The sequence below is a fragment of the Aulonocara stuartgranti genome (assembly GCF_965226115.1).
Source record: "Aulonocara stuartgranti genome assembly, chromosome: 15".
Classification (NCBI taxonomy): Eukaryota; Metazoa; Chordata; class Actinopteri; order Cichliformes; family Cichlidae; genus Aulonocara; species Aulonocara stuartgranti.
The window spans coordinates 8,716,555-8,737,218 of NC_138951.1; the positions used below are offsets into that span (position 1 = coordinate 8,716,555).

Here is a 20,664-nt window from a genome sequence, read left to right on the forward strand (position 1 = left end):
CAAGGAAGCTGTCCCACTCAGACCCATAGTCAGTAGCATAAACTCAGCCACTTATAACATTGCTAAACACCTTGCTACCATCCTTGCTCCTCTCGTGGGGAACACCCCACACCACATCAAGAACTCCACCGACTTCACCGACAAGGTCCAGAAACTTACCCTGGATCCAGATGAAACCATGGTGTCCTTTGATGTAGTCTCTCTCTTCACTTGCATACCCACCACGGAGGCCGTGGAGACTGTCAGAAAACAACTACAAGAAGACAGCTCCTTGGAGGACAGGACCAACTTCACACCCGATCAGATCTGCACACTGTTAGACCTCTGCCTCACCACTACATATTTCAAATACAACGAAGGCTTTTACAGACAAAAACATGGCTGTGCCATGGGCTCCCCCGTGTCACCTATTGTAGCCAACCTTTACATGGAGGAAGTGGAAAGGAAGGCTCTTGGCTCTTTCAAAGGAAGAGTACCCAGCCACTGGTACAGATATGTGGACGACACCTGGGTCAAAATCAAGACACAAGAAGTGGAATCCTTCACTGCACACATTAACGCTGTGGATAAAAACATCAAGTTCACCAGGGAAGACACAAAGGGCAACTGTTTGCCTTTCCTGGACTGCGCTGTGCACATTGAAGAGAACGGCAACCTCAACATCGAAGTTTACCAGAAGCCCACACACACCGACCAGTACCTCCTCTTTGACTCCCATCACCCTCTGGAACACAAACTTGGAGTAATTAGGACCCTACACCACTGGGCAGAACATGTTCCCTCTAAGCCTGAAGGAAAAAAGAAGGAACACACACATGTAAAGGAAGCACTCAAAACGTGCGGCTATCCTAAATGGGCGTTCTTAAAGTCAGCAAAGAGGCACAGAAAAGAAGACCAGACACCAGCGAGGGAGGATAAGAAGGACAGACGCAACAACATTGTCATCCCCTATGTAGCCGGTGTATCAGAAAAACTCAGGAGAGTTTTCTCCAAGCATGACATCCCGGTGCATTTCAGACCCAGCAACATGCTCAGACAAAAACTGGTTCACCCGAAAGACAAAACGCCAAAACACAGACTTAACAATGTGGTGTATGCTGTACAGTGCAGCGAGGAATGCTCAGACCTCTACATTGGAGAGACCAAACAGCCACTTCACAAGCGCATGGCACAACATAGAAGAGCCACCTCCACAGGACAAGACTCAGCAGTCCATCTGCATCTTAAGGATAAAGGACACTCTTTCGAGGATGCCAATGTTCACATTTTGGACAGAGAGGACAGATGGTTTGAAATAGGAGTGAAAGAAGCCATCTATGTCCACTGTGAGCGACCATCTTTGAACAGAGGCGGTGGTTTACGACACCAACTGTCTGCCATCTATAATCCAGTTTTGAGATCCCTTCCCAGATGCCTTAATGCCCACTCACATCCTGGGCCATCTGATCTCAGGAATTCGCATGATAAGGTGGGGCCAGGTTTCACAATGAACTCACCCGAAATTCTGGCTGATTGGGACCCACACCCAGTTTCACACCTTGGCTCAGGCGATTAGAGGATCATCAGGGGGTCCTTTTGTCCCTCTGTGGGGGGTTACTCCCACTAGGTTTATATCTGGGACTCTCCACCATTTGACCTTAGAACTGAAGAAGCTTCTCGGATGAGAGGTGAAACGTCTTCAAGTAACTTAAAGAAGTCCAGACGCTTTTCTTTGCAAGCTCCTTTGATTAATAGAGTAATTTTAAAACTTAGTAGCAGCCTATCTTGCTGGCAGCTGAAATTTGGCTGGGCCGGAAACGTGCTATGAATTTTGGGATATGGTAGGCCACGAAGGACACACCCGACCCATCCTTCAAATTTAGGGCTGGGTATCGTCACTGATTTCTAGAATCGATTCTATTCTGATTCACAAGGTCCTGAATTGATTCGTTTCGATTCGATTCGATTCGAATCAATTCGATTTGAATCTGGGAAATTTTGCCTCAGACAGTCAGAAATATTATAATTCAGATCAGTACATTTACATATTTTTGTATCTATAAAAAGGAAGCTGACATTTTCCAGACTTTATCAAAGGTGTAAGCATCACAGCAGATGCCTTTTTGTCAAAGTAGCTGAAGATAAAACACAAAAAAATATGAAGGTGATTTTCCTGGCCTGGGATTTTATAAAAATATTCTGCAGTAGATCACAAACGAAAGAAAACCATTAATCAACTTATGAACATTACCTCTGAAGTTACAGCGGTTTTATTAGAGACACGGCTAAGCGTTTTGCATTTTGTATAATTTTAAAAAGTTTACATTTGTTCAGAAGCCTATTGAACGGCAGAAATTAGGTTTTCTTTTCGGAAGTAAGTAAAAGGAAAAAAAACATTGGTCGACAGCGCTGTAAATAACGGTAGTCTTGTGCGTAACAAGCAAGCGAAGAATGCAGAAAACTGATTTCGGGGATAGGCGGGAAACTGTTCTTGAAGTACACTGAGAAAGAGAGAGAGGGCTGTGCATGAAGTGTGATTTTATTGTGGTGGAAGCAAAACAGCAAAAGTAAGAGGGAGTTCATGATGATCTTTATGTGAAGCTTAGTTTGGATCTTCTTTTGCTGCTGGTTCGGTCAATATTGTTTGGAGAGAGATAAAACTAACAGCTTTAGAATCAGCACAAAAAGGGCGTAAACACAAAGCGCGGACCCGCCGAAACATCAGAATCAGCGAGCTGTCGGCTTTCAGCCCTGACTGTGTCCGTGCCGTCGGGTGAGAAAGGCGACATCTCACTGATTCTGATCTGCAGGTCCGCGCTTTGTGTTTACGTCTTTGTGCAGAAGCCGTGTACCTGCTCTCATTTACTGTTTTAAATGTTTGGTGGTTGTCAAAATTTTGTGACGTTTCACCTGAGATTCTGGAATTTTGGGCAAAATACATTTATATAAAAAATCGATTCAGGATTTTAATGAATCGATATCACGTTATCCAAGCCAGAATCGATTTTAATCGATGAATCGATTATTAAAACCCACCCCTATTCAAATTCGGGGAAATGAAGGATGCATTTATCAGCATTTGAAGGAGTCGACGAATTGAGAGAGCCTTCGTTGCCTGGCTGTGACGTAATCCGCCTTCAAATTAGTGATGTGCGATACCACTGATTTCCTTTCCGATCCGATACCAAGTAAAATTCAGGGTGGTATCGACGATACTGATCCGATACCAATACTTTGTACAAACACTTATTTTATTTATTGTATCTCAAATTATAGCGTCATAATGATTACAGGACAACAGATTACTTGTTCTTATCACTTAATAATGCAGAGTTCATCATATAGAAATAAAAAAACTGAAGTTCTGCGCTATTTGAACACGTTGCCAGCACTAAAGGACTCCGTGAGAGACGTCTGTCTCGCCCTAGTAGCACCTGTCCCTCTCCTCTTCTTCAGTTCACCACAACATACGCTCGTCATATTCTGTGATATGATTTACTCTGAGGTGTTTGACAAGGTTAGTGGTGTTGCCACAACACTTCACTTTTTTGCCACATGTGTCGCTCCTGGGAAGAGCTCTACTCAGCTCTTCCCAGGAGGGTGGCATGGTTCCCCCCTTTGGTGGTCCTCCTCGGGTCCTCGTACTCTGGGGCCTCTGGATGTCTGGGGCCTGGATCTCCTCCATACCTGCTTCATGATGCCCTTGTGGACGGGGCTATGGCTCCCCACACTCCCTAGCAGACCATTACATGGAGAAACCTTTGGAATACAAGCATGCTGATCCACACAGGTGTGCACACATGTGTGCACACAGGTGTTCAAAGACGCGGACTACACCTTTCTTGGCTGCTGCCTCAAACCACATTGTGCGCTGTCTATCTTGTGTGCTGCACAATATCGTTTAATATTTAGTATCTACTGTTATCTACTGCTAGCTAGTTTATTGTGATGGTGCTGTATTTATTATTTTGCTCTTTTTTGTTTGTTTTCTCTTCTGTTTTTTTTTCTCCATACAGGTGATCCAGATGTTTTGTTTGTTTTTCTTTCTTTCTTCCCCCCTTCCTCACTGTCTCTTCTCCCCTCTGTTTTTCTTTCTTTCTCTCCCTCTCTTTCTTTCATTCTTTCTCCCTGTCCTATCCCCCAGTCATGTCTGTCCCGTTTGTAGCAACCGAAAATAAAATAAAATAAATACATAATTATAATAAAGGTCAATCAAATGGACCAATATGGCAAGGCCATGATGATCCACTTGGTAAAATAAATCCGCTTGGCATCTTTCTTGGCCTTAAGAAAACAATTCTGATGGCTAAAGATCCAAACGGGACAAAAAAAAGAAAAAAAAGAAAATACTAATAGACACAAAAGGCTAAAAATGTAGAAAGAAACCCACCAAATAATAAACCCACAAAAAAAAAAAAAAACTAGAGGAAAAAACAGAAACCATGAAAATGAGAGAAGGTGAGTGTAATCCCAGTGCCCTTTTGAAGACAGATTAAATGGCAGGGTTAAATCTGAAAGAGTATCTGTTTTGAAGTCAGTACCAAATCAAAAATACAGATTCATCTGCTCTGGTGACCCCTTGGGAAAAAAGAGAAAAAAAAGTGCATAAATCTCAGTCATTATCTGTTTCAAAGTATGATCAGTGGCTAACAACTTGTAATTATTAACCAATAAGCGTGTAGTTTACCAGTTACCCTCCCACCACCACCACAGTTGGTGACATCACATCACAGCAATAATTTATACTGTTTGTGATCTCGTAAAAAATTATGTTTGAATTTTGAACATAATAATAAGGATTTACCTGCACAGAGAACACCAGCATCATATTCATGCCTGCAGGTTGCTCTTGTAAAACCTTCGACTGAGCATTGCTGAAGAGATGTCACATTGCCGAAACATGAATTGCTAGCCTCCACCACTGACCCACTGCCACGGCCAAAAACAGCACCACCATGAGCTTTCACGGCACGTCCACACTGCAGCGACTCACACACTACTCCAGCTTTACTTAGAGTCCAGTCCGTGTCACACACTGTGTGCCACTGGTCATCATGACGAACCTCCACTCTTCCAGAGCACTCATCATTACTGTTAACCAAGCGCACCGCCAAGCTTTCTGTGAAGGCAAATAAACTAAATATGTAGCCACAGGTATGGAAGAATGACCAACAAACAACTGTGATGTATTTAGGTATATTGTACACCGGTTAAACTCAGAAGACAATATTAAACTTTTTTTTTAAATGATAAAGAACATTTAAGCTGCCAATATTACTCTTTGGCATTTTTCATATAAAAATTCTGTAAACATTTATGTAAAAACAGAATTCAGTGATTAATTCATATTTTATTCACAATACAATCTTGAAAATATCAAATATTCAGTCTGAGAAAATGTACAATTTTGACATCACAACTTGTAATCTAAATTATTATTAGTATAGAATTTGGAGTATGTCAAATAAAAGTACTAATAGTACCTGGAACCGCTGAGGATGTCACTTTGACCACATAGAAATTAATGTAAAATCACAACTGCTGCACCTGGTTTGTCTAACAACACGATTGTTTACACACTTTTTGTCATGAAAGCTGCTCAAAATTAAGACAGAGCTAGCTAGATGTGATTGACAAATAAATATATAGGGTCCTGTAGCCACATATCACCTGTGGGATGCAGAGCCAGGGTACAGCAGGATAGTACAGAGCAGGGGAGTGTGTGCCCAAATGTGTGGAGAACTGGCTGGGTTTCTGGCTGATCTCAGCAACAGAAAGCTGAACTGAAAAGACTATTTATTTACCATTATTACTGCTGATGCTGGAGGGGCTCAAAATGACCCCTGCAACCAGTTCTCATTTTAAGAAATTCCAAGTGTATTTTAAATTTGACTACAACTCTAGAGCAAGTTGGAACAAGGCCATGTCTTCTATGAACGGTCTGTAAACATTTGCAAACTAGGAAGACCAGTTGCTGGACTTCTGGGAGAGAAATGAAGGAATGAAGAAGAAGGAAGCAATGAAGCTTATGTGCAAAAGAATAGCATACTACATTAGCTGTAGTATGGTGTTTAGCACTGTCTCACTGAAATATACATGGAAACAGATGTCATCTTGCTGGAAGCATCTGTTTCTCTCAAACTTGTATCTGGATTTCAGCATTTTTGGTGTTTTGCCAGATTTTCAAGCTGGCAGTTTCATGGGCATTAATGCACCCTCATACTGATGCTGTTGCTTGAACTAAAGACTGATAAGCAGTGTGGTCCCTCACCTCTTTACTTCACAGGACACAGCTTGTTTTCCAAAAAGAATTTCACTTTTTGATGATGTTAAATTCTTTTTAATGTTCTATTGTGAATCAAATATGGATTTGGAAATCTTTGCATTTATTCTTTACTTACATTTTTAAAAAGATCCAAACGTTTTGTTTTTGGAACTGGGTTTGTATGTTTTTCTTACCTGTGCAGAAAACACCAGCCACTACAATGTTGTTGCAAGTCCTGTCTCGATATGGATATGGTCTTTGTTGACACTGATTCAATGTAGACTCTTTTCCATTGCATTCAATTTGATCTGTCCAGGTCTGTCCTGTACCAGGGCCAAGCTGAAGAAGCTTATGGGGCCTCCCACAGTCCAACTGTCTGCACACCACTGTTGCATCATTCATGTCCCAGGATTCAGCACACACAGTCCCCCACTGGCCTTTATTGAAATACTCTACTCTTCCATCACAACGAGTGGATCCACCGGCTAATCTCACATTACCTGGAAAGCAGAGTTGTTATATAAATCTAACATAAATCTATAAATACAAAGAAAAATGCAAAGAAAAAATACAAATGACTCATAACACCAACAGACCATTTTAGACTTAATCAGCTATGATTTCTGCATCATACAGATGGAATATGTTTTACAGCATCAAAAATGACTCAGAAATTGCTCTTTTCATAGTTTCAATGTTGCTGACCCTTGGCTATATTACCCTCACTGGGTGATCAGTGCATCATCAGATCAATAGCATTTACCATTGTAAGTGGTTAATATTCATCTGTTGTCTCACATTGTGTTTGCTAAATGCTGGTAATGGTGAAATCACTTGTTAGGCATAAAATAATTTGCCATATTGCATTTGTTCTACCTAGAAGTAGACTGTCCATTTACAGGTATCAAAAAGGTCAAGTTGACCTCAATGAGTAAAGGGATTAATTATGTGTAATAATAATTTAGAGCAATTCAATAGCAAAATTGTGTAAAGGAACGGTGACGAAGAGAGGAAAACAATATAAAAACAAAGGTTCAAAGATGCAGCTTCATGCTAAATCGTAGTGGCCAGCTAGCTGACTGAAACATGTGCAGCACTGAAGCACAGCCTATTTACAGCATCTTATATGGTCCAATTCTTTTGTGTGTTCGTGAATAGTCTGTGTGTGCTTTGGCTGGCCTAATCCTATTGGTCTTCTCTCTGTATATGCACTGCTATAGCACACATATGTGAAGATAGTGACATAATTTATAACTCGGGTTGTACCTGATTAACACGTGTTTAGACTACAAAAATATTGATCTGATGGTTTACATCAACATTTTAAATGGAAAAAATCATACTTGATCTGTTTGATAAAGAACTTCATGGATTCATTTTCTTTTTGAAATATAGCATCAAGTCTTACCTGAGCATACCACAGAGGCCTCTTCAATACCTTCGGTGATAGATCTGGTATAGTTCCTAAATGTGCACTGTGTGACAGAGCTCTCTCTACCATTACAGTGGATCTCATGTCCTCTCAGATCTTCACCTTGACCAAATGGCCTTGAAATCTTGACAGGATCTCCACAATTTATCTCTCTGCACACCACTGTGGCTTCATTCATTCCCCAGTTAATATTAAATGCTGGTGACCAGTGTTCACCGTAGTGGACCTCCACCCTTCCTGAGCACATGTCAGTCCCATTGATGAGTCGAATGGTAGCTACAAAGCAAAGAGGACAAAATCAGCAATTAGTTGGTGCCTGAAAATTGCATTAATTGAAATCCATACAATATTCTCACTGATGTCATGGAAATAACTGTGATATAAATTGTGGTGGGCCGTGGACTGTGATGCTGTGCAGATGTAACTGCACGGCATCTGCAATGCATCTGTGTTAAAACATGGGGAATCAGTGTTGTAAGTTGGTGTAAGTGTGGTTGCAGCCGAGAGCTGCAGCCACATATAATAAAGATGGCTTTAAACAACGACCTCTAAACATTAAAAAAAGACACAATATTTAATGACAAAATAGTTTTTACCTGAACAAATCACTCCTGCATCTTCCCTGTGTCTGCACGAAAATCTTCCAGAGGGGCGATACCTGCAGTGCCCAAGGGACGTCTCATTACCCAAACAGTTGACAGAAGAATACCAGATCACTCCTTGGCCTTCACCAAAGAAGGCCTTAGATTTTGCTCTCTGAGGTGTTCCACAGTCCATGGCTCTGCACACCACCTCAGCCTCTCTGAAGTCCCAGCCATCATCACACACTGTTCCCCACCGGCCGTCATGCAGAATCTCCACTCGGCCAGAGCATCGGTCAATGCCGTTCACAAGCCTTATTGGTGGTTTACCTGAGGGCACACGTTAAAGTATTAGCAATGAATATTTCAATCTCTTACTCTTTTTTAAATCCAGTATTATCAGATTTTTAAGGATATCTTCAACATGCTGTATGCTGATGAGTGTCCATCATTATCTGAAATGCAACCAAAAGATGTTAATGGCTGTCCCCCTTTTCAGGCAATAGCTCATACTGGACAGTTCGTATGTCCAAGAAACTTTAAAATGTGGTTAACTTCAGCAACAGGTGTATTTTAACCCAAAACACAGTCTTACACCAAATGTAACCAGGAAATTTTGGTGCTAAAGCTCAGGTCCATTTACTGTTGATTTAACTGAGGAAAGACATTCAAGCATTAACAATAAAAATTACAAGCTGTCAAATAGATCCCATTAAGCAGTTTATTAAGAACTCAATAGCTTCTCATGAGGGGCCGTGCTGACACCTGCTGCTCTCTGGCAGAAAGCACCATGGCCCTCCTGTGTTTTAAATGCTATTTAGAACAGCACGCAGCAGCACCACATATGAGCGTGTGGAGAAAGGTATGGGGTCTTCACATCGCTGTTCTCTGTACCTCCTCGGGGCAGGGGGCTAGGAGGAGGAGTTGGCCATCTGATTGGGGTCTAGGGATGCTGGGCCTCCCTGCACCTCCCTGGAAAAAGGGTAACATCTCTTGGGTCTAGGGGCAAATTACCCCTCTAGATGCAAGGGTACCTGGACCTGGGGTATAGAGTATGCTTGGGGAGTGTGAGTGTGTGTACAGTGTCCATGTCTGTTTGTCTCCACTGTGGCGTGGGTGTGATCTCTGGCCGGCTGCAGAGTAGGGGTGACGCAGTGAGCTCCTGGGGTGGCGCAGGGGCAGGGTGAACAGGTGTGCTGGGATATGAATGTGGTTGTGACTCTTTATATGTTCACAGTGACAGTTGGAGGAGGAGGAGAGCGGACCTGACAGTAGAGAGAGGGAGTGTCTGTGTCCCAGTGAAAAGCGAAAACCACAGTTGTAAATAAAAGTATTGCTGTCATCACAGTCGTGTCCAGTGTATGCATAATGGGTCAAACGTTACACCACATTGGGCGAGTGCCAATTAAAATATGTTTGCATGAGGGTGGGAATGCATGTTTGTGTCTGTGTGTGCCTGTTTGTCTGTGTCTATATGTCAGGTCTTAGACTCCACCTCTCTGGACATATCTCAGGCCCCCCCAGGTGTGGGGACCTATCACCCCCACAACGCTCCCTGTCGGTGGCTGATGCCCTCAGATGTTGGTGCGTTTCAGGCAGGTTCTCGGTGTCCAGGGCTGGGCGCTCAGGTATGTACCGGCTCATTCCTGGTGGCTGCTTGGCAGGGCCTGCCGCTCGTGGCTCGTTAGGGTCCCTTCGGCGGGTGGGGGGCCCTCGGACCGTTGGCCCAGGGTTCGGTTCGTTCTGGCGCGGGTTCTGAACCCGTGGGCACATCACTGCAGCCCCCCGTGGATTCCGCACCAGGACTGCTGGGTGACCCAACATCTGGGGCTTTCTTCAGTTCTTTCAGAGGGTGGGGCGGTTGCCCCTCCGATGGTCCTCCTTGGGTTCTCGGGCTGTGGGGGGCCTCTAGATATTTGGGGCCTGGATCTCCTCCATGCCTGCTTCATGTACACATGGGCAATGTTCCCTCTAAGCTGCGCACGTGCGCAATTGCGCACTGTTGGGACGGTCTCTGCGCACAGAAAATCTGCTTTGCGCACACAAGAAAAATTCTAACCTTAATTGAAATTAAAGAAAATATGTGCCGACACCGGTGTTTTAGTGAGCAAAGCGGAGTAATGACAACGTGTACAACCATCGGAGATGTGAGCAGGACAGACGGAACAATTAACGGAAAAAGTGTGGACTTTATACCAGTTTTTAAATTGTGTTGATAAGCCACGTAAAACCAGAGTTATGATAAAAATATATGCACTATTTGGTTTTCTTCCTGAATACTGTCGTTGTTTATATTTACTGCGGAAAGAAACAGTAAAAACTGCGTTTTATAAGGAAAACGCTCGAAAGCCTGTGAGCAAAGACGAAACCAAAACACCCCACCCTTTCCCATTGGTCGAAAAATGTACCATGGCACCCAATCAAAACATGGCATTTAGTTGTTAAGAAACAGGAAGAAGTTTTAGGAGTGACGGCGGTGTTGAGATGTGAGAGATTTGCAACCTTTAGCGCAAATCTTGTGTAGTTAGTGTGTAGTGTAGTCAATAGTTTTGTTGTGTGTGTCAGAACAATGAGGCGACTTTTGAATGTTACAGGTGTTACAGGAGTGATACATCTCCTGTTGTCAGGCCTGCAGGTATCAGGCTGTTGTTCTCCTTTATCTCATAGTGGACAGAAATTATTTTTTGCAGTGGGTCACGAACAAGAAAATTTTTTTTAATTTTCATTGTAAGTGGGATAAAGCACTTAATTAAAAGTAGTCTAACATAAATGTAAATGCTGTAATTTGATTATTTTAATAAACCATGTAACTTGGATGGATTCGATGCTGCCGTGACCACAGTGCTCACGTCTGCTGTTGTTCACAGTGGTCCAAGGGACCGCTCAGGGAGTTTGTGTGTTCGTTCAGACACATGAAAAATTAGAGGGAACATTGCACACGGGTGCTCACAGACAAACTATACAGGGAGTGCAGAATTATTAGGCAAATGAGTATTTTGTCCACATCATCCTATTCATGCATGTTGTCTTACTCCAAGCTGTATAGGCTCGAAAGCCTACTACCAATTAAGCATATTAGGTGATGTGCATCTCTGTAATGAGAAGGGGTGTGGTCTAATGACATCAACACCCTATATCAGGTGTGCATAATTATTAGGCAACGTCCTTTCCTTTGGCAAAATGGGTCAAAAGAAGGACTTGACAGGTTCAGAAAAGTCAAAAATAGTGAGATATCTTGCAGAGGGATGCAGCAGTCTCAAAATTGCAAAGCTTCTGAAGCGTGATCATCGAACAATCAAGCGTTTCATTCAAAATAGTCAACAGGGTCGCAAGAAGCGTGTGGAAAAACCAAGGCGCAAAATAACTGCCCATGAACTGAGAAAAGTCAAGCGTGCAGCTGCCAAGATGCCACTTGCCACCAGTTTGGCCATATTTCAGAGCTGCAACATCACTGGAGTGCCCAAAAGCACAAGGTGTGCAATACTCAGAGACATGGCCAAGGTAAGAAAGGCTGAAAGACGACCACCACTGAACAAGACACACAAGCTGAAACGTCAAGACTGGGCCAAGAAATATCTCAAGACTGGTTTTTCTAAGGTTTTATGGACTGATGAAATGAGAGTGAGTCTTGATGGGCCAGATGGATGGGCCCGTGGCTGGATTGGTAAAGGGCAGAGAGCTCCAGTCCAACTCAGATGCCAGCAAGGTGGAGGTGGAGTACTGGTTTGGGCTGGTATCATCAAAGATGAGCTTGTGGGGCCTTTTCGGGTTGAGGATGGAGTCAAGCTCAACTCCCAGTCCTACTGCCAGTTTCTGGAAGACACCTTCTTCAAGCAGTGGTACAGGAAGAAGTCTGCATCCTTCAAGAAAAACATGATTTTCATGCAGGACAATGCTCCATCACACGCGTCCAAGTACTCCACAGCGTGGCTGGCAAGAAAGGGTATAAAAGAAGAAAAACTAATGACATGGCCACCTTGTTCACCTGATCTGGACCCCATTGAGAACCTGTGGTCCATCATCAAATGTGAGATTTACAAGGAGGGAAAACAGTACACCTCTCTGAACAGTGTCTGGGAGGCTGTGGTTGCTGCTGCACGCAATGTTGATGGTGAACAGATCAAAACACTGCCAGAATCCATGGATGGCAGGCTTTTGAGTGTCCTTGCAAAGAAAGGTGGCTATATTGGTCGCTGATTTGTTTTTGTTTTGTTTTTGAATGTCAGAAATGTATATTTGTGAATGTGGAGATGTTATATTGGTGTCACTGGTAAAAATAAATAATTGAAATGGGTATATATTTGTTTTTTGTTAAGTTGCCTAATAATTATGCACAGTAATAGTCACCTGCACACACAGATATCCCCCTAAAATAGCTAAAACTAAAAACAAACAAAAAACGACTTCCAAAAACATTCAGCTTTGATATTAATGAGTTTTTTGGGTTCATTGAGAACATGGTTGTTGTTCAATAATAGAATTATTCCTCAGAAATACAACTTGCCTAATAATTCTGCACTCCCTGTATCTTTCTTGGCTACCTCAAAGCACATTGTGCACTGTCGGTCTTGTGTGCTGCACAATAACATGTAATATTTAGTAGTGGTGGAACTTGTGGTGTGTTTTGGTACAAGAAATAGTGAGCCAATGTGTGACATAACGACAGATGTAGAGTCAGCGAGGAAGAGAGCAAGTTCTGCCTATTCCAAAATAAAAAACATAAATGCATATGTTCAATCGACCACAATCGTAGACAATTGAATTTACACAGGGGGAATGGGACACAAAGAGTGACAGAAAACAGCACACATGATGAGGGACTACAAAATAAGACGGGAAGTACAGAATAGAGAGAGACAGACTAGACACACAGACAAAAAGGGAAACAAATGGAGAAGAGACAGACTACATACAGGGAAATGTCTAAAAAATTAGACAAGGAACTAAGAACTACAAATATGAATAACTAAACTAGGACGCACTTGAAAATACTAATAGACACAAAAGGCTAAAAATGTAGAAAGAAACCCACCAAATAATAAACCCATAAAAAAAAAACCCAAACTAGGGAAAAAAACAGAAACCATGAAAATGAGAGAAAGTGAGTGTAATCCCAGTGCCCTTTTGAAGACAGATTAAATGGCAGGGTTAAATCTGAAAGAATATCTGTTTTGAAGTCAGTACCAAATCAAAATTACAGATTCATCTGCTCTGGTGACCCCTTGGGAAAAAAGAGAAAAAAAATTAAGTGCATAAATCTCAGTCATTATCTGTTTCAAAGTATGATCAGTGGCTAACAACTTGTAATTATTAACCAATAAGCGTGTAGTTTACCAGTTACCCTCCCACCACCACCACAGTTGGTGACATCACATCACAGCAATAATTTATACTGTTTGTGATCTCGTAAAAAATTATGTTTGAATTTTGAACATAATAATAAGGATTTACCTGCACAGAGAACACCAGCATCATATTCATGCCCGCAGGTTGCTCTTGTAAAACCTTCGACTGAGCATTGCTGAAGAGATGTCACATTGCCGAAACATGAATTGCTAGCCTCCACCACTGACCCACTGCCACGGCCAAAAACAGCACCACCATGAGCTTTCACGGCACGTCCACACTGCAGCGACTCACACACTACTCCAGCTTTACTTAGAGTCCAGTCCGTGTCACACACTGTGTGCCACTGGTCATCATGACGAACCTCCACTCTTCCAGAGCACTCATCATTACTGTTAACCAAGCGCACCGCCAAGCTTTCTGTGAAGGCAAATAAACTAAATATGTAGCCACAGGTATGGAAGAATGACCAACAAACAACTGTGATGTATTTAGGTATATTGTACACCGGTTAAACTCAGAAGACAATATTAAACTTTTTTTTTTAAATGATAAAGAACATTTAAGCTGCCAATATTACTCTTTGGCATTTTTCATATAAAAATTCTGTAAACATTTATGTAAAAACAGAATTCAGTGATTAATTCATATTTTATTCACAATACAATCTTGAAAATATCAAATGTTTAGCCTGAGAAAATGCACAATTTTAACATCACAACTTATAATCTAAACATTTTTATTAGTAGAGAACTTGGAGTATGTCAAATAAAAGTACTAATAGTACCTGGAACCGCTGAGGATGTCACTTTGACCATATAAAAATTAATGTAAAATCACAACTGCTGCACCTGGTTTGTCTAAAAACATGATTGTTTACACACTTTTTGTCATGAAAGCTGCTCAAAATTAAGACAGAGCTAGCTAGATGTGATTGACAAATAAATATATAGGGTCCTGTAGCCACATATCACCTGTGGGATGCAGAGCCAGGGTACAGCAGGATAGTACAGAGCAGGGGAGTGTGTGCCCAAATGTGTGGAGAACTGGCTGGGTTTCTGGCTGATCTCAGCAACAGAAAGCTGAACTGAAAAGACTATTTATTTACCATTATTACTGCTGATGCTGGAGGGGCTCAAAATGCAACCAGTTCTCATTTTAAGAAATTCCAAGTGTATTTTAAATTTGACTACAACTCTAGAGCAAGTTGGAACAAGGCCATGTCTTCTATGAACGGTCTGTAAACATTTGCAAACTAGGAAGACCAGTTGCTGGCCTTCTGGGAGAGAAATGAAGGAACGAAGAAGAAGGAAGCAATGAAGCTTATGTGCAAAAGAATAGCATACTACATTAGCTGTAGTATGGTGTTTAGCACTGTCTCACTGAAATATACATGGAAACAGATGTCCTCTTGCTGGAAGCATCTGTTTCTCTCAAACTTGTATCTGGATTTCAGCATTTTTGGTGTTTTGCCAGATTTTCAAGCTGGCAGTTTCATGGGCATTAATGCATCCTCATACTGATGCTGTTGCTTGAACTAAACACTGATAAGCAGTGTGGTCCCTCACCTCTTTACTTCACAGGACACAGCTTGTTTTCCAAAAAGAATTTCACTTTTTGATGATGTTAAATTCTTTTTGATGTTCTATTGTGAATCAAATATGGATTTGGAAATCTTTGCATTTATTCTTTACTTACATTTTTAAAAAGATCCAAACGTTTTGTTTTTGGAACTGGGTTTGTATGTTTTTCTTACCTGTGCAGAAAACACCAGCCACTACAGTGTTGTTGCAAGTCCTGTCTGGATATGGATATGGTCTTTGTTGACACTGATTCAATGTAGACTCTTTTCCATTGCATTCAATTTGATCTGTCCAGGTCTGTCCTGTACCAGGGCCAAGCTGAAGAAGCTTATGGGGCCTCCCACAGTCCAACTGTCTGCACACCACTGCTGCATCATCGATGTCCCAGGATTCAGCACACACAGTCCCCCACTGGCCTTTATTGAAATACTCTACTCTTCCATCACAACGAGTGGATCCACCGGCTAATCTCACATTACCTGGAAAGCAGAGTTGTTATATAAATCTAACATAAATCTATAAATACAAAGAAAAATGCAAAGAAAAAATACAAATGAATCATAACACCAACAGACCATTTTAGACTTAATCAGCTATGATTTCTGCATCATACAGATGGAATATGTTTTACAGCATCAAAAATGACTCAGAAATTGCTCTCTTCATAGTTTCAATGTTGCTGACCCTTGGCTATATTACCCTCACTGGGTGATCAGTGCATCATCAGATCAATAGCATTTACCATTGTAAGTGGTTAATATTCATCTGTTGTCTCACATTGTGTTTGCTAAATGCTGGTAATGGTGAAATCACTTGTTAGGCATAAAATAATTTGCCATATTGCATTTGTTCTACCTAGAAGTAGACTGTCCATTTACAGGTATCAAAAAGGTCAAGTTGACCTCAATGAGTAAAGGGATTAATTATGTGTAATAATAATTTAGAGCAATTCAATAGCAAAATTGTGTAAAGGAACGGTGACAAAGAGAGGAAAACAATATAAAAACAAAGGTTCAAAGATGCAGCTTCATGCTAAATCGTAGTGGCCAGCTAGCTGACTGAAACATGTGCAGCACTGAAGCACAGCCTATTTATAGCATCTTATATGGTCCAATTCTTTTGTGTGTTCGTGAATAGTCTGTGTGTGCTTTGGCTGGCCTAATCCTATTGGTCTTCTCTCTGTATATGCACTGCTATAGCACACATATGTGAAGATAGTGACATAATTTATAACTCGGGTTGTACCTGATTAACACGTGTTTAGACTACAAAAATATTGATTTGATGGTTTGCATCAACAGTTTAATTGGAAAAAATCATACTTGATCTGTTTGATAAAGAACTTCATGGATTCATTTTCTTTTTGAAATATAACATCAAGTCTTACCTGAGCATACCACAGAGGCCTCTTCAATACCTTCGGTGATAGATCTGGTATAGTTCCTAAATGTGCACTGTGTGACAGAGCTCTCTCTACCATTACAGTGGATCTCATGTCCTCTCAGATCTTCACCTTGACCAAATGGCCTTGAAATCTTGACAGGATCTCCACAATTTATCTCTCTGCACACCACTGTAGCTTCATTCATTCCCCAGTTAATATTAAATGCTGGTGACCAGTGTTCACCATAGTGGACCTCCACCCTTCCTGAGCACATGTCAGTCCCATTGATGAGTCGAATGGTAGCTACAAAGCAAAGAGGACAAAATCAGCAATTAGTTGGTGCCTGAAAATTGCATTAATTGAAATCCATACAATATTCTCACTGATGTCATGGAAATAACTGTGATATAAATTGTGGTGGGCCGTGGACTGTGATGCTGTGCAGATGTACCTGCACGGCATCTGCAATGCATCTGTGTTAAAACATGGGGAATCAGTGTTGTAAGTTGGTGTAAGTGTGGTTGCAGCCGAGAGCTGCAGCCGCATATAATAAAGATGGCTTTAAACAACAACCTCTGGAAGTCATATCTAAACATTAAAAAAAGACACAATATTTAATGACAAAATAGTTTTTACCTGAACAAATCACTCCTGCATCTTCCCTGTGTCTGCACGAAAATCTTCCAGAGGGGCGATACCTGCAGTGCCCAAGGGACGTCTCATTACCCAAACAGTTGACAGAAGAATACCAGATCACTCCTTGGCCTTCACCAAAGAAGGCATTAGATTTTGCTCTCTGAGGTGTTCCACAGTCCATGGCTCTGCACACCACCTCAGCCTCTCTGAAGTCCCAGTCATCATCACACACTGTTCCCCACCGGCCGTCATGCAGAATCTCCACTCGGCCAGAGCATCGGTCAATGCCGTTCACAAGCCTTATTGGTGGTTTACCTGAGGGCACACGTTAAAGTATTAGCAATGAATATTTCAATCTCTTACTCTTTTTTAAATCCAGTATTATCAGATTTTTAAGGATATCTTCAACATGCTGTATGCTGATGAGTGTCCATCATTATCTGAAATGCAACCAAAAGATGTTAATGGCTGTCCCCCTTTTCAGACAATAGCTCATACTGGACAGTTCGTATGTCCAAGAAACTTTAAAATGTGGTTAACTTCAGCAACAGGTGTATTTGAACCCAAAACACAGTCTTTCACCAAATGTAACCAGGAAATTTTGGTGCTAAAGCTCAGGTCCATTTACTGCTGATTTAACTGAGGAAAAACATTCAAGCATTAACAATATAAATTACAAGCTGTCAAATAGATCCCATTAAGCAGTTTATTAAGAACTCAATAGCTTCTCGTGAGGGGCCGTGCTGACATCTGCTGCTCTCTGGCAGAAAGCACCATGGCCCTCCCGTGTTTTAAATGCACTTTAGAACAGCACGCAGCAGCACCACATATGAGCGTGTGGAAAAAGGTATGGGGTCTTCACACCGCTGTTCTCTGTGCCTCCTCAGGGCAGGGGGCTGGGAGGAGGAGTTAGCCATCTGATTGGGGTCTAGGGATGCTGGGCCTCCCTGCACCTCCCTGGAAAAAGGGTAACATCTCTTGGGTCTAGGGGCAAATTACCCCTCTAGAGGCAAGGGGTGTCTGTGTCCCAGTGAAAAGTGAAAACCACAGTTGTAAATAAAAGTATTGCTGTCATCACAGTCGTGTCCAGTGTATGCATAACGGGTCAAACGTTACACCACATTGGGTGAGTGCCAATTATTTGTATATGTTTGCATGAGGGTGGGAATGCATGTTTGTGTCTGTGTGTGCCTGTTTGTCTGTGTCTATATGTCAGGTCTTAGACTCCACCTCTCTGGACATATCTCAGGCCCCCCCAGATGTGGGGACCTATCACCCCCACAAAGCTCCCTGTCGGTGGTTGATGCCCTCAGATGTTGGTGCGTTTCAGGCAGAACCTGTGGGCACATCACTGCAGCCCCCCGTGGCTTCCGCACCAGGACTGCTGGGTGACCCAACATCTGGGGCTTTCCTCAGTTCTTTCCAGGAGGGTGGGGCAGTTGCCCCTCCAATGGTCTTCCTTGGGCTCTCGCGCTCTGGGGGGCCTCTAGATATTTGGGGCCTGGATCTCCTCCATGCCTGCTTCATGTACACATGGGTGCTCACTGCTCACAGACAAACTATATCTTTCTTGGCTGCTACCTCAAAGCACACTGTGCACTGTCGGTCTTGTGTGCTGCACAATAACATGTAATATTTAGTAGTGGTGGGACTTGTGGTGTGTTTTGGTGCAAGAAATAGTGAGCCAATGTGTGACATAACGACAGATGTAGAGTCAGCGAGGAAGAGAGTAAGTTCTGCCTATTCCAAAATAAAAACCATAAATACATATGTTCAATCGACCACAATTGTAGACAATTGAATTGACACAGGGGGAATGGGACACAAAGAGTGACAGAAAACAGCACACATGATGAGGGACTACAAAATAAGACGGGAAGTACAGAATAGAGAGAGACAGACTAGACACACAAACAGAAAGGGAAACAAGTGGAGAAGAGACAGACTACATACAGGGAAATGTCTAAAAAATTAGACAAGGAACTAAGAACTACAAATATGAATAACTAAACTAGGACGCACTTGAAAATACTAATTGACACAAAAGGCTAAAAATGTAGAAAGAAACCCACCAAATAATAAACCCATAAAAAAAAACCCAAACTAGGGAAAAAAACAGAAACCATGAAAATGAGAGAAGGTGAGTGTAATCCCAGTGCCCTTTTGAAGACAGATTAAATGGCAGGGTTAAATCTGAAAGAGTATCTGTTTTGAAGTCAGTACCAAATCAAAAATACAGATTCATCTGCTCTGGTGACCCCTTGGGAACAAAGAGAAAAAAAAGTGCATAAATCTCAGTCATTATCTGTTTCAAAGTATGATCAGTGGCTAACAACTTGTAATTATTAACCAATAAGCGTGTAGTTTACCAGTTACCCTCCCACCACCACCACAGTTGGTGACATCACATCACAGCAATAATTTATACTGTTTGTGATCTCGTAAAAAATTATGTTTGAATTTTGAACATAATAATAAGGATTTACCTGCACAGAGAACACCAGCATCATATTCATGCCCGCAGGTTGCTCTTGTAAAACCTTTGACTGAGCATTGCTGAAGAGATGTCACACTGCCGAAACATGAATTGCTAGCCTCCACCACTGACCCACTGCCACGGCCAAAAACAGCACCACCATGAGCTTTCACGGCACGTCCACACTGCAGCGACTCACACACCACTCCAGCTTTACTTAGAGTCCAGTCCGTGTCACACACTGTGTGCCACTGGTCATCATGACGAACCTCCACTCTTCCAGAGCACTCATCATTACTGTTAACCAAGCGGACCGCCAAGCTTTCTGTGAAGGCAAATAAACTAAATATGTAGCCACAGGTATGGAAGAATGACCAACAAACAACTGTGATGTATTTAGGTATATTGTATACTATTTGAATTTAACCCTTGTGTGGTGTTCGTATTTTTGTTACTCAGCCAGTGTTCATGGGTCTGGTGGACCCGCTAGAGTTTTGGCTTTCCAAATTAACACCATCAAACAATTTTATGTTAAATTACTCAACAGATGTTTACTTCATCCCAATTACAAGATATATGAACAGCAAACATGGTTAATTTTTTCCCTTTACCTTTGTTAGATCACATTTATGAATTAATGTGCTTCTCGTTTTTCTTTTATATAAAATGTTATAAATAAATCAGTTATAATCAAGTGGAGTGAGTGGAAAGACACAACACATTTACACGTGAAAAAATAATTAATTGTTTAATTTTTCTTTTGAAAAAAACTGAACATGGGTCTCACAGACCCGAACACCATACAAGGGTTAAATTGAGAACATGTACAACTTTAGAAAATATTCACTTCTTTTGAGTTTTATGGCAACATGTTCCAAAAAAGTTGGAAAAGGTTTGTTTTCCACCAAGTTTACCATTCTGTGCATCCCCTCTTCTCTTAAAAACAGTCTGTAAAGATCTGGGAACTGAGGATACCAGTTTC

At 41.8% G+C, this 20,664-nt stretch overlaps 1 protein-coding gene across 2 annotated transcripts in view; it reads right to left on the reverse strand.

Annotated features, from left to right (window-relative positions):
• Positions 1-20,664, reverse strand: part of LOC309688753 (scavenger receptor cysteine-rich type 1 protein M160-like) — a 53,041-nt gene that overhangs the window by 24,261 nt on the left and 8,116 nt on the right. For both annotated transcript variants that reach the window (XM_082504695.1, XM_082504694.1), the window contains exons 6-14: positions 19,693-20,007; positions 17,207-17,521; positions 16,574-16,873; positions 15,360-15,665; positions 13,709-14,023; positions 8,273-8,587; positions 7,653-7,952; positions 6,439-6,744; positions 4,784-5,098 (exon numbers count right to left, since the gene is read on the reverse strand). In XM_082504695.1, the coding sequence (XP_082360821.1) occupies positions 4,784-5,098; positions 6,439-6,744; positions 7,653-7,952; positions 8,273-8,587; positions 13,709-14,023; positions 15,360-15,665; positions 16,574-16,873; positions 17,207-17,521; positions 19,693-20,007 (2,787 nt within the window). The remainder of the gene's footprint in view (positions 1-4,783; positions 5,099-6,438; positions 6,745-7,652; positions 7,953-8,272; positions 8,588-13,708; positions 14,024-15,359; positions 15,666-16,573; positions 16,874-17,206; positions 17,522-19,692; positions 20,008-20,664) is intronic.